Raw genomic sequence first — 11,276 nt, 5'->3', positions numbered from 1 at the left:
TTCAAAGATCAATGAAGGGTCAAACGAGCCTTTCTTTGATCTGTTATAATGGAAAACTATTTAGTCAGTTGCAAAGTAGCTTAAGCATACCAGGTTAGACTTGCCCAACTGAAAACAGAGATGCCAAGCAATCTCCAAATAGTCTTGCTTACAGTTTTTCTATTCTGAATGGGGTTACTCCTGTAAACCTTCAATTACAGACACAAATTTCATTCGAATGTTATAAAATGAAGTTATAATAAAGGCTGCCCATTTTCCTAAAGTATATGTAGATAACAGACTGATGATGAGAAAAATATCAATATCAATGACATTTCTCTTAGTCACATATTTTTTTCTGATGAACCAGATAGAGTAAAAAAAAAAAAAAAAGAAGAAGAAGAATCAATACACTTCCAGTGTTTAAAGTCACATACATCATCATGGTAAAAGCACTGGAATCAAAGTCTAGAGATTCAGTTACTATTCCCAGCCCTTCCTCTATGAAATGGTATGATCTTGGGGAAACCAGGTAATCCTTCAGGCCTCAGTTTACTTCTCACAAAATAAAGTGGTTGGACCAGATGAATTTAAAATCTCATGCATATCTATTAATAAATCCTCATAACTTTTAAACTTGAGAGCTCAAGTTAGAGAATTCTGAATTAGGTTTTAAAACAAAACTGAGACAAGAATTATGTATTTTTCAAGAAATACTATTAAGCTAATAAAAATTAAGTTCACTTATACTAGATTAGATAAACTATAAATTATGCCCCATAGTGATGAAGGTATGGGAGTTTCATATATAATTTTAAAGACCTATCAGTGAGTGGGCTAAACTCTTGGATTATTAAGAACTTCTGATGAGGGAAGCCTAGAATAGTCTGTAAACTATTGCTTCAGTGATGGTAACAGAGCCTAAACCTCCCAGCATGGTTCGAATTCAGCAACAAGAAGTGGCTGTAAAGTCCCCTGCACAAGGAACACCAGTGACTGTGACCATGAAGCCAGGGGTGGGGATGATGGCGCCGTGCACCCCTCACTCACAGGGACACCTTCACTGGGAGGTTTGACTGTCATGTTTAACAACAGGGGTTGACAGCAAAACCTGAACATTAAAAAGGGAAAATGAAAAATGTAACCATTCATTATTTAGAACTTTGAGTTCAGAGCAGATCAATGGTAGCCATGCCATGCATAAGATGCCAGTTTTGGTTCACATCTGCCTACCATGAGAGTTTCCTTTGAAGTCTAGGAGGAGACAAAGAAACTGGCAAATAAGACCATCTCTATCTATCTATCCCTATCTCTTTAATAAAAGCTGTCAATAAGAATTTATACACACAATTGCTCTCATTTCTGAGATCAAGTTAGTTCTGCCACTACTAAGTATATGGGGTGAGTGAGGGGCAAAGAATGACGGTGGCACATGTGGTCATAACTCCCCCATATCCCAGCACAGCAGGACACACAGCCCAGATGCTTGGAGATGTCAGCACCCCTCAGCCCTCTGGATCTCCACACCCTCTGCTAATGCTGCCAGCTGTCTGGGTAGAGCTTCAGCTAGGCACCCATGTTAACTACTGGTAGAGGGCACATGGAGGGGCCACCGACACTTGCACTGCTTTCACAGAAGATAAAACGAATCTCATCAGATACTATCATAAAGAAGCACCACTCTATGCCTATTAGTTTAGCTCCTCAGATTTTATGACAGTCAAGGGGCTGGTGTCAGTGTGCTAAAATCACACACTTCTGTGCTGTTAGTTGCAATGCAAATGTTGGCCATGAAAATGGTCATATTCTACAAGCCAGGAATGTTTCATAATTGTGAAAGTCCATTTTGTAAATGCATTATAATTTATGCAATAAATTATGAAATATTAATCATGCAATGTTCTCCTCCTGTTGGTTGTTTCATTGTTTCCATTTGTTTACTTTGGCTAGTATATGTAGCTGTGGGCTTTTTCTTAACACTACGATAAAAGCATAAACAACCCAAATGTTCAACAATACACTGGAAAACAATGACATTCAGACTCCCCAGAACTTACCTGCTAACTGAGCAGTGACCGCTTGGAACGGCAGCTTGCGGAACATGTCCGCCAGGGGCTGCACTTTTCTCATGTTGACTAATTCATGCTTGCCATAGTCCAGCTCGTACACGGACACCAGGCCATTGGTCAGGATTCCTTTTAAAAGCACCCTGTGCCACCTAGATGTGCATTGGATTAAAAGAGAAGAAAAACAAAGTCAACACTTGCTTTAAGGGCAACATTTTTTTTTTATAAAAAGAAAAATTAATATAAATGTCATTCATCAAAATATAAAACTGTATTGTTATAGAAGTTTTTAGGAGACTGCTTCTTCTTTTTCCAGAGGTTACTATTCTCTGTTTTGCCACTGGCTCATTTGATGGAATTTGTTCACTCAATACCCTTTTACAAGCCTCATGGAGCTGATAAAGGAGAACCACCTCTAAGCAGGAGGAAACAGTGGCGTGGAGGATGACCAGGGCAAGGCTAATGGATCCCTTCACTCTGACAGGGAGACAGGAGATGGCCACACGTTTGGAACAAGGTCCACATGTGGTGGGCTTTCCAGGTGGCTCAGTGGTAGAGAACCCACCTGCCAGAACAGGAGACACTGGAGATGCAGGTTCAATCCCTGGATGGGGAAGATCCCCTGGGGGAGGAAATGGCAACCCACTCCAGTATTCTTGCTTGAAACATCCCAGGCACAGATGAGTCTGGTGGGCTACAGTTCATAGGTTGCAAAGAGTTGGATGCAACTTCGTGATGCCATGTGTGAAAGATAGAAAGAGGAAAGCAAGCCAGGGCTGGCTGAGGACATGCAAGAGAAACAAACAAACAAACAAACAAAGAAGACTGTGTGGGGCAGGGTGGAGCAGTGAGGTGGCTACTGTGCAGCTGGAAAGTAGAGTGTGGAGGGATGGAAGAGACAGTCAGACTGGGAAGCCAGGCTGGGAAAAGAAGACAAGAAGTTTTGAACACTGATTGATCATTTTAATTTTGCCAAGTAAGGAATTACAAACCTGAGATAACATGAAACACAAAGTTTAATCCACCACCTAAAATAAAGAACCTATAAAGGACAGGAGAGCACAGCGTGTGTGGGGGTCGGGGGAGGGAGGAAGAAGAGTATGATTTCAGACCTCAAGTTCAAGATGTGAGAAAGAAATTCACATGAATATATGCTCCTCCTCTGGACCTACATCATCTCAATCAAAATGAGAAAAACCTAGACTTCAAAGTTTAGGTATGAAGGACCATTTTAAAGTCCTATATCTTGATCACATGATTAAAGAGTATTATTATACTAAGAAAAGGATGACTGTCGATAATGCCTAAAATGAAAGTGTCTCTGCTCCCGAAAGGTGTGGGTCAGACTCTGCCTTGGGCAGCAGACCCAGCCACCCCCTGAAACAAGATCATCAGCCACAAGCCCAGTGGAACAGCAGCCTCATCACTGCACCACACGCTGGGCTGGGGCTGGCTGGAGCCGCCGATTCTCCAGCCAGGGCACACTGGGCAAAAACAGGTACAGGAACCCACACAGAGATGCTGTAGCACCAACGCCAGTAAGAAAGCTAGAGACTGACTTCAAACATTCTATGTGATCGAGTTTCTGGGACGAACTCCAGAAGCCTTCAGATCAGCCCAAAGTGCAGCAAGCAATAATCCGTGAACCACAGAGACCACAGGGACACAAAAAGGTATCATAAAAAGTACATGAGCTTTGGGGGCCAAACAGACCTGAGCTGGTGTCCCATCTGGGCCATTTTACCATCATGTCACTCTGGGCTCTTCATTTAACCTCTCTGTGCCTCAGTCACCTCATTACCTCATGCGTAATGTTTAGTTTTAATTTACTTGCAGAAATAATACATTTTAAGTACCTAAGACATTCACTTGGCATATAACAGGCACTTGGCAAATGGTAGCTATTATCATAAGTATTATTCAAATGAAGATAAGCTGTGCAAATAAGACTTAGATTAATCTGAAGAGAAATTTCCATTTGTGGAAATGCCAGTTTGGTGCAGGCTGCTAATTTGTGTAAGTATAAAAGGAGATGAAATCATTTGGCTTCCACCAATATCACTGTCTTTAAACCGTACCAGGGAAATGACTGACAGTGGTCTGTGCTTTCAGTCTATAAAAAAGAGGTACAGAGCAGTGAGGAGAGACCATCAGAAAACCCTACATGTTGCTTTTCTATTTAGCTTTCAACTTTTAAAACTAACAGCTTAAATAAGGCTTCAGTTTTGACTACATTACCAATTTTAGTACAAGACTGCAAGTGGATCACCTGGAGAGTTTACTTAAAACAGATTCTGGGGTTCCACTGTCAGAGATTCTGACTCAGCAGTCCAGGGGTGAGGAAGGGGAGCCTGCACTTTAATAAGTTGCCTAGGTTATTCCTCTATTGTGGTAACTGTGGAAACCACTGTAATCAAAAGTATATGTGAAATTCCTAAGTCTTAACTTGCCAGACCTGAGAGCAAAGTTTAGTAAATAGTCCTGGGTTGTAAGCAAGATACAAGCTCTAAGCACTTTAAATGGATTCAGTTTGTAAAGTTTCAAAAAATATTAGACAATCTCTTCCTATAGATAAGGTATCCCTTGGTTATCTAAGACAAGTTAACTGATCTAACCCAAGAGTCCTGACTCAGAAGAGCTGTCAGACCCATGGAGGTGTCGGGGTGGAGTTTGAAGTCCTGAATACAGTCTCCAGTGTTTGGGTTCTCTTCACAGGACCCTTCCCTCCAATGGGACCTACCCACCGCTAGTCACCATTAATCTGCTCCTCAGATAACAGTGAGCATCAATTTGGCTTTAACTGTGATTAAATTATCCAACAGCAATTCTGAAGGGTAAATTTATACTATGTTCCTGTATTGAAACCCATTTATGCTTATGACTGTAAATAACATGACAAAGTAAAAATATTTTTTTAAAGATGAAAAGCTGTGACATATAACTTGAATGCTTTTCAGAATGAGACTATTATACTTTTCACTTTTGAGTTAAAAAATTTTTTTCCTCCCACAAAAATAACAAAATTCTATAAATACCTATGGTTAAGGTATTTATTGTAAGAATGAATGAAAGTACTTTCTAGAAAAAATAAGTAGTTGATCTTTTAAACTGAGTTTAGGGGTATGTGCCTGTGTGTATGCTGGGTCAGGAAGGGTAGGGAGAGAGACAGTTCTTTGTGTGGATCCAAAAGTGCAAACATGAGAAAACAGACTGAAAGTGTTAAACAAAGCCTCACTGTCCAATGGCTAAGAAAGAAAGTGAAGTTGCTCAGTCGTGTCCGACTCTTTGGGACCCCATGGACTGTAGCCTACCAGGCTCCTCCATCCATGGGATTTTCCAGGCAAGGATACTGGGATGGGTTCCCATTTCCTTCTCCAGGAGATCTTTCTGACCCAGGGACTGAACCCGGGTCTCCCACTTTGTAGGTACACCCTTTACCGTCTGAGCCACCAGGGAAATACAACAGCTAAAGAGCAGTGAAGTATGCATTGTTGTAACTTATAAACGGAGAAGGCACTGGCACCCCACTCCAGTACTCTTGCCTGGAAAATCCCATGGACGGAGGAGTCTAGTAGGCTGCAGTCTATGGGGTCGCTAAGAGTCGTGTCACTTTCCCTTTTCCCTTTCATGCATTGGAGAAGGAAATGGCAACCCACTCCAGTGTTCTTGCCTGGAGAATCCCAGGGACGGAGGAGCCTGGTGGGCTGCCGTCTGTGGGGTCGCACAGAGTCGGACACGACTGAAGCGACTTAGCAGCAGCGGCAGCAGCAGTACCTTATAAAGGTGGCAAAAGCTCTCTAGGAAGCAACCAACTGCCTATATCAGAAATCCTGTAATCTTTAAACAAGTGATTTCTCTTCTAGGAATCTATCCCATAAATAATCAGAGAGTTGAACAAAGATTTCAGTTCAACATTATTTACAACAGTGAAAAGTCTGGGAGGAAAAAAAAACCTATAAAAAAGAAAATGGTACGTAAATTGTGATTTCTCTTTATGATAGAATATTTAGCCATTAAAAATGTTTATGAAGAAATGCTATCACATGAAAAACGGTTCACAGAATTATATTAAAGTGAAAAAAGTAGGTATGAAATTACATATGCTGCTAAGTCGCTTCAGTCGTGTCCGACTCTGAGCGACCCCACAGACAGCAGCCCACCAGGCTCCCCCGTCCCTGGGATTCTCCAGGCAAGAACACTGGAGTGGGTTGCCATTTCCTTCTCCAATGCCTGAAAGTGAAAAGTGAAAGTGAAGTCGCTCAGTCCTGTCTGACTCTTCACGACCCCATGGACTGCAGCCTACTAGGCTCCTCCATCCATGGGATTTCCCAGGCAAGAGTACTGGAGTGGGGTGCCATTGCCTTCTCCGAAATTATATATAGTAACATACTAATTGTAGAAATATGTATACGAGAAAAACCTAGAAGAAATACATAAGTAGTTTAACGGGTTATGTTGGTTGGCTGACCTTGTTTTCTTATACTTTTTTGGATTTTCTAAATTTTCTCCAGTAAGTATCTTATTTTTAAGATTTAAAAGTCATCCATAAAAAAACATTATTTCCTAAATAATAAATATGAATACTAAATATTTTTTCTCACAGTAAAGTAGAAAAAATGTTTAAACCTTCACTTCTGATATAATTAGGCTTTAACAGGAATATGGTTATTAGATTTTCAGCTAAACGACATCATTTTAAATATTAGAAAATCACATAATTCACTGGTCTCGTTTCACATTCAGAATTCCCATTTGTGTAGTTCCAAATGGCACTCCAGTATCCTTGCCTGGAAAATCCCATGGAGTGAGGAGCCTGGTGGGCTGCAGTCCACGGGATCCCAAAGAGTCAGGCACGAATGGGAGACTAACACAAGTCCCCCTGCAGGGATTAAGGACTCTTGGTATCATTCTACAGATTTTTCTTAGGAGGAGAATAAAAGGCTCTGTCTAAGGACCTACTTATTTTCCACTTTGGCAGCATACACTTGGTCTTTCTCCACTGCCACATGGCGCTCCTCAGACACACTGTAATACAGAATCATCTCTTCCATCAGAACTTCCAGCTTGTGTATCTCCTGCCATGGCTGGATGACAAAGTAGCCAGGGTGACAGGCCACAGGCACGTACACATCCATGTGTTCCCCTGGCTTGGATAAGTGGACAGGAGGTGGCAGTTCCTTTGTAAAGAAAGAGCTGGGGTGGTTGACCACAGACTTCTTGAGGACATCTGTGAGGCTCTTTCTGAAAGTCTCTCCAGTGTTGCCCAAAATGGGGGTGTTCGCACTTTTGGTGTTGGGGGAGCTGGCTCCACTGGATATGGCACTCAGAAACACATCCTTCTGATGTTTCCATAAGTCTGCATTTGTAATCTGGCGATTGATACTGCGGTGAGGATCGGGGAAGTTCTTGGGGGTGAATAAATAAATATGTGCAATACCTCTGGTTTCATCCACTTTTGTAACCTTTGGAAAACACAAAACACCAATTTAAGAAATCCAAGTTCATGCTGGATTCCTAGAGATCATTATGTTAACTTTAAATATTAAAAAACAGTACTCTGCAAAAAACCCAACTTGCTAAAAATCAGTTTATTTAAGGTCAGATGAGTTGTCTACCACAGATGGAGCAAAGAATAAGCTCGTAGGTCCAAGCAGTCTAGAAACCAGTAACACCTTGTAGAAATGGAAAATTTACTAACCTCTAAAAACTGAAAATACCTATGACTTGCTAAAGGTTTGAGTCTGATTACCATGACTAATTTTTTTAAAATTAATGATACGTTAAAACACTCCAAGTAGAAAGAATATCATGATGAATCCCCATGTGCTCATCATCCAACTTCAACAATAAAAACAATAAAAATAGCAAAACATCCTATAAGCATTCTGCTTAGTGCTGGTGCACCTCAGACAGGGAGGGGAAGGAAAAAGCTTTGCCTTTCACCATATCTTTTGGGACCCTGGGTCCAAATTCCTTATTTGGTCCTAATATCTGCTCTCACCCCTCTTCCTCTTCCCTAGTTACATAAGAGGAGAGGGGCCTTGGGAGAAAAAGAGGAAGAAAGCTCCATTGAATAGGCCAAAATTAGTCACCATTTTGCACCTTTTGCCCAGGAGACCTCCGATGACCTGTCTACATTCTTCTGTTGGCAGTGGGAGAGTCTGTACAGAAGCCCCACATGCTGGTACCTGGGACTAGGCTGCTGTGTGCCCCCAAGGGCTGGGTGTCTGTTAATTCTTCTCACCAGCTCCTCTGGTTTATCTTAGGAACAACAAAAATGAGATACTTCTATCTTTTATCAAACTGGGCTAAGAAATTTAAGGCAGGAACACAAACGTGAAGACAAGGAAACACCAACATGGCAATCCTTCTAAAGTCATTTACTTTAAAAGTTTTCCTTGTAGCAAGAGGAGTCAATTTAAATTCATCCTTTTGAGGGTTTATGAAGTACTGACTGTTAATTCATTTTGATATTAGTGGTACAGAAACACTATTTCAAACATCAACCTCTAAAAATGTTTTTATTGACCAATACCCTGGCTTTAGGAGCTGAAAATTTAGCTGAGAAAACAATATTTGTGTGGCAACTGAAGAATACAAAATGGTACATAACTGTGTGACTGTACATGATAAGCCCTAGAGGAGAATGAAGACAGGAAAATCAGTGTGGGCTAGAATAACTGAGAGATCTTCATGAAGAAATTTCTCAAGGACATTTCACTGTTAACTGTTACATGCTTATATAAAATTATAACACTATTTACATTAGTTAAAATAGAGAAATACTATCTTACATTTCTTTTTTTTAATGTTACATTTCTATTCTTGGAAATATGAGCAGTGTTTTTGATATACAGACTGAAGAGTGTGAAAAAGAAACACAATAGTGAAAGAAAGAAAGCAGTTTATATAAGTTTTAGGAAAAGAGACAGAAAACCAAGATTATAAGCAAAATTTGTTTATAATTCATTTTACTTTAGGAAAAAAAAGACATACAGGACTTACTTAAATGGGCTTTAGAAACATTTATCAAGAAATATATGGTCCAGGGCTTCCCTGGTGGTCCGATTAAGAACCCACCTTGCAATGCAAGGGACATCAGTTCGATCCCTGGTCTGGGAAGACCCCACATGCTGTAGAGCAACTAAGTTCACGTGCCACAACTCCTGCGCCAGCGCACTAGAGTGCTTGCTCCGCAACAAGGAAGTAGCCCCTGCTCTCCTCCACTACAGAAAAGCTCGTGCGGCACAAAGATGCAACACAGCCAAAAAAATAAACACAAATAAATAAATCTTAAAGAAAAAAAAAGAGAGAGATATGTGGTCCTTTGTTGGGCACTTAATTCCTTATCATGGAGCAAATTAAGAGCTGAAAACTATCTGCTACTTTATTAATAATCAAAAAATTATATAAAAGGTTTAAACATAATACTGCAGATACAGGATAAATTCTTAAATAAAAATTAAACCATGAAATGTGTCATAGCTACACATGTAATCAATCTCCTAACTACAAAAGTGTGTCAGATGTGAAAGCATCAGTTTACAGAAAGATAAAATTCTTTCACAAAAACCAAATGAGTCCTTTTGGCTGACAAGCTCCCGTTTATCAAGACCATTAAGATAACTAACCTTAATGCTACAGTCTGAGCAATTCAAAACAGAATCTCTTAGCCAAAGCACAGCATCAGGGGTCCACATGCCAATAGATTGTGGAAGATCTGCTAAACAGCACTTGATAGCCTGAAAATAAAACACAATGGAAAAGAGGGCACACCATCTTAAAATAGGTACTTAAGAGTAATGTCAATATTATTTTCATACAAGTCAAATGTTTCCAAGATAGAAAGCAAGCAACAGCTAATAGTGACAATCACAGCTCTTGGGCTGGAGTGTCTGTGTTCCTATTTATATTACTACCATTATCTTTATTCCTATGAGCCAGGGTTATAAAGGCATGGTACGGACTTCTCACCCTACAATACAATACTACAATACTGGCAGGCTAGTGTTGCCATCTGATTTTACAGACGGTGAAACAGACTGACATACTAACCTGTGTAAGTAAGGTCACAAAGTCATGAAGACAAGATTAGGACTTACATTGAAGTCTTCCCTCTAAGTCCAACTTAAAAAAAAAAATGAAGTGTCATTTGGAGGAAACCTGACTCACTGTAGAACTCTTTGTGGAGATTTACTGTTGAATGAAGCATTTCTAGAGTACCCCAGGCACTTGTGCTCACTTTTTTGAAAGAGGGCTTCCCTTGTGGCTCAGCTGGTAAAGAATCCACCTGCAATGTGGGAGACCTAGGTTCTATCCCTGGGTTGGGAAGATTCCCCTGGAGAAGGGAAAAGCTACCCACTTCAGTATTCTGGCCTGGAGAATTCCACGGACCCATAGGGACACAAAGAGTCAGACACGACTGAGCCACTTTCACTTTTGAAGGAGGTTGTTATGAGAATTAAGCAGGCTAAGAAAAACTGAAACCCACTGATACCTAAAAGCCTCATTTTCCCTGATGCTTTCTACCTCCCACCATCACTGCACAAGCTTCTGGAGAATGTCTACCTCAGGGAGGAAAAGATAACCCCAGGGACTCCCTCCAGTCTCATGGGAGCCTTTGAATTGATGGAGGCCATTTTGTGAAGAATACTTCCAGGATTCTTACATTCCTCCTTTCCTCTCTGAGCCCCACCCTCACTGTCACACCTCTCTTCACCCTTGAGGGCCCCCAGTCTCCCACTGTGCCCCTTGGATGAGGCTCCTTTCTGCGTGGCAAGGTCACTGAGAGCAGATGCTACCTGGTGTGCATGGGGGAGTGAGGCAGGCCGGTTGAGGCCTGGGCACTGGAGAGCTCACTCTCTCCCCTACAGAGAATGGCACTCCCAAGCTCCCTTAGAGAGCTGTCCTATAAAAGGGAGTGCTCAATAGAGTCACATTTTCTAGATTCAGAAGATAGAAGCAAATGACTAACTCACATTTTAAAACACCATACGAGCCAACAGCTCAGATCCAATATTCATGGGTCAGCCTTGGCCAAAGGCCATCTGTTTGCTATTCTCAACCTCTTAGGGAGATGCTGTTAGCCAGAGGCTTGGCCTAGCTGGTTATAAGGGTTCTCCCAACTTCACAATTATCAAATAACAAATCCCGTAAGGTTAATAGAACAAATTATAGTGGCTTTTACCAAGAAGGTACACTTTGTATAACCTTCAGACACTCAGAAGCAGT

The 11,276-nt window shown here is 41.0% G+C and overlaps 1 protein-coding gene across 2 annotated transcripts in view; it reads right to left on the bottom strand.

Annotated features, from left to right (window-relative positions):
* TDRD7 (tudor domain containing 7) overlaps positions 1–11,276 on the bottom strand; it is a 144,754-nt gene that overhangs the window by 42,298 nt on the left and 91,180 nt on the right. For both annotated transcript variants that reach the window (XM_070794795.1, XM_019966247.2), the window contains exons 14-16: positions 9,677–9,787; positions 7,005–7,507; positions 2,037–2,197 (exon numbers count right to left, since the gene is read on the bottom strand). In XM_070794795.1, coding sequence (XP_070650896.1) covers positions 2,037–2,197; positions 7,005–7,507; positions 9,677–9,787 — 775 coding nt within the window. The remainder of the gene's footprint in view (positions 1–2,036; positions 2,198–7,004; positions 7,508–9,676; positions 9,788–11,276) is intronic.

The sequence above is a fragment of the Bos indicus genome, chromosome 8 (genome assembly GCF_029378745.1).
Source record: "Bos indicus isolate NIAB-ARS_2022 breed Sahiwal x Tharparkar chromosome 8, NIAB-ARS_B.indTharparkar_mat_pri_1.0, whole genome shotgun sequence".
Lineage (NCBI taxonomy): Eukaryota > Metazoa > Chordata > Mammalia > Artiodactyla > Bovidae > Bos > Bos indicus.
Note: the sequence above shows the minus strand (reverse complement) of the source record. Positions and strands in the feature narration are given on the sequence as shown.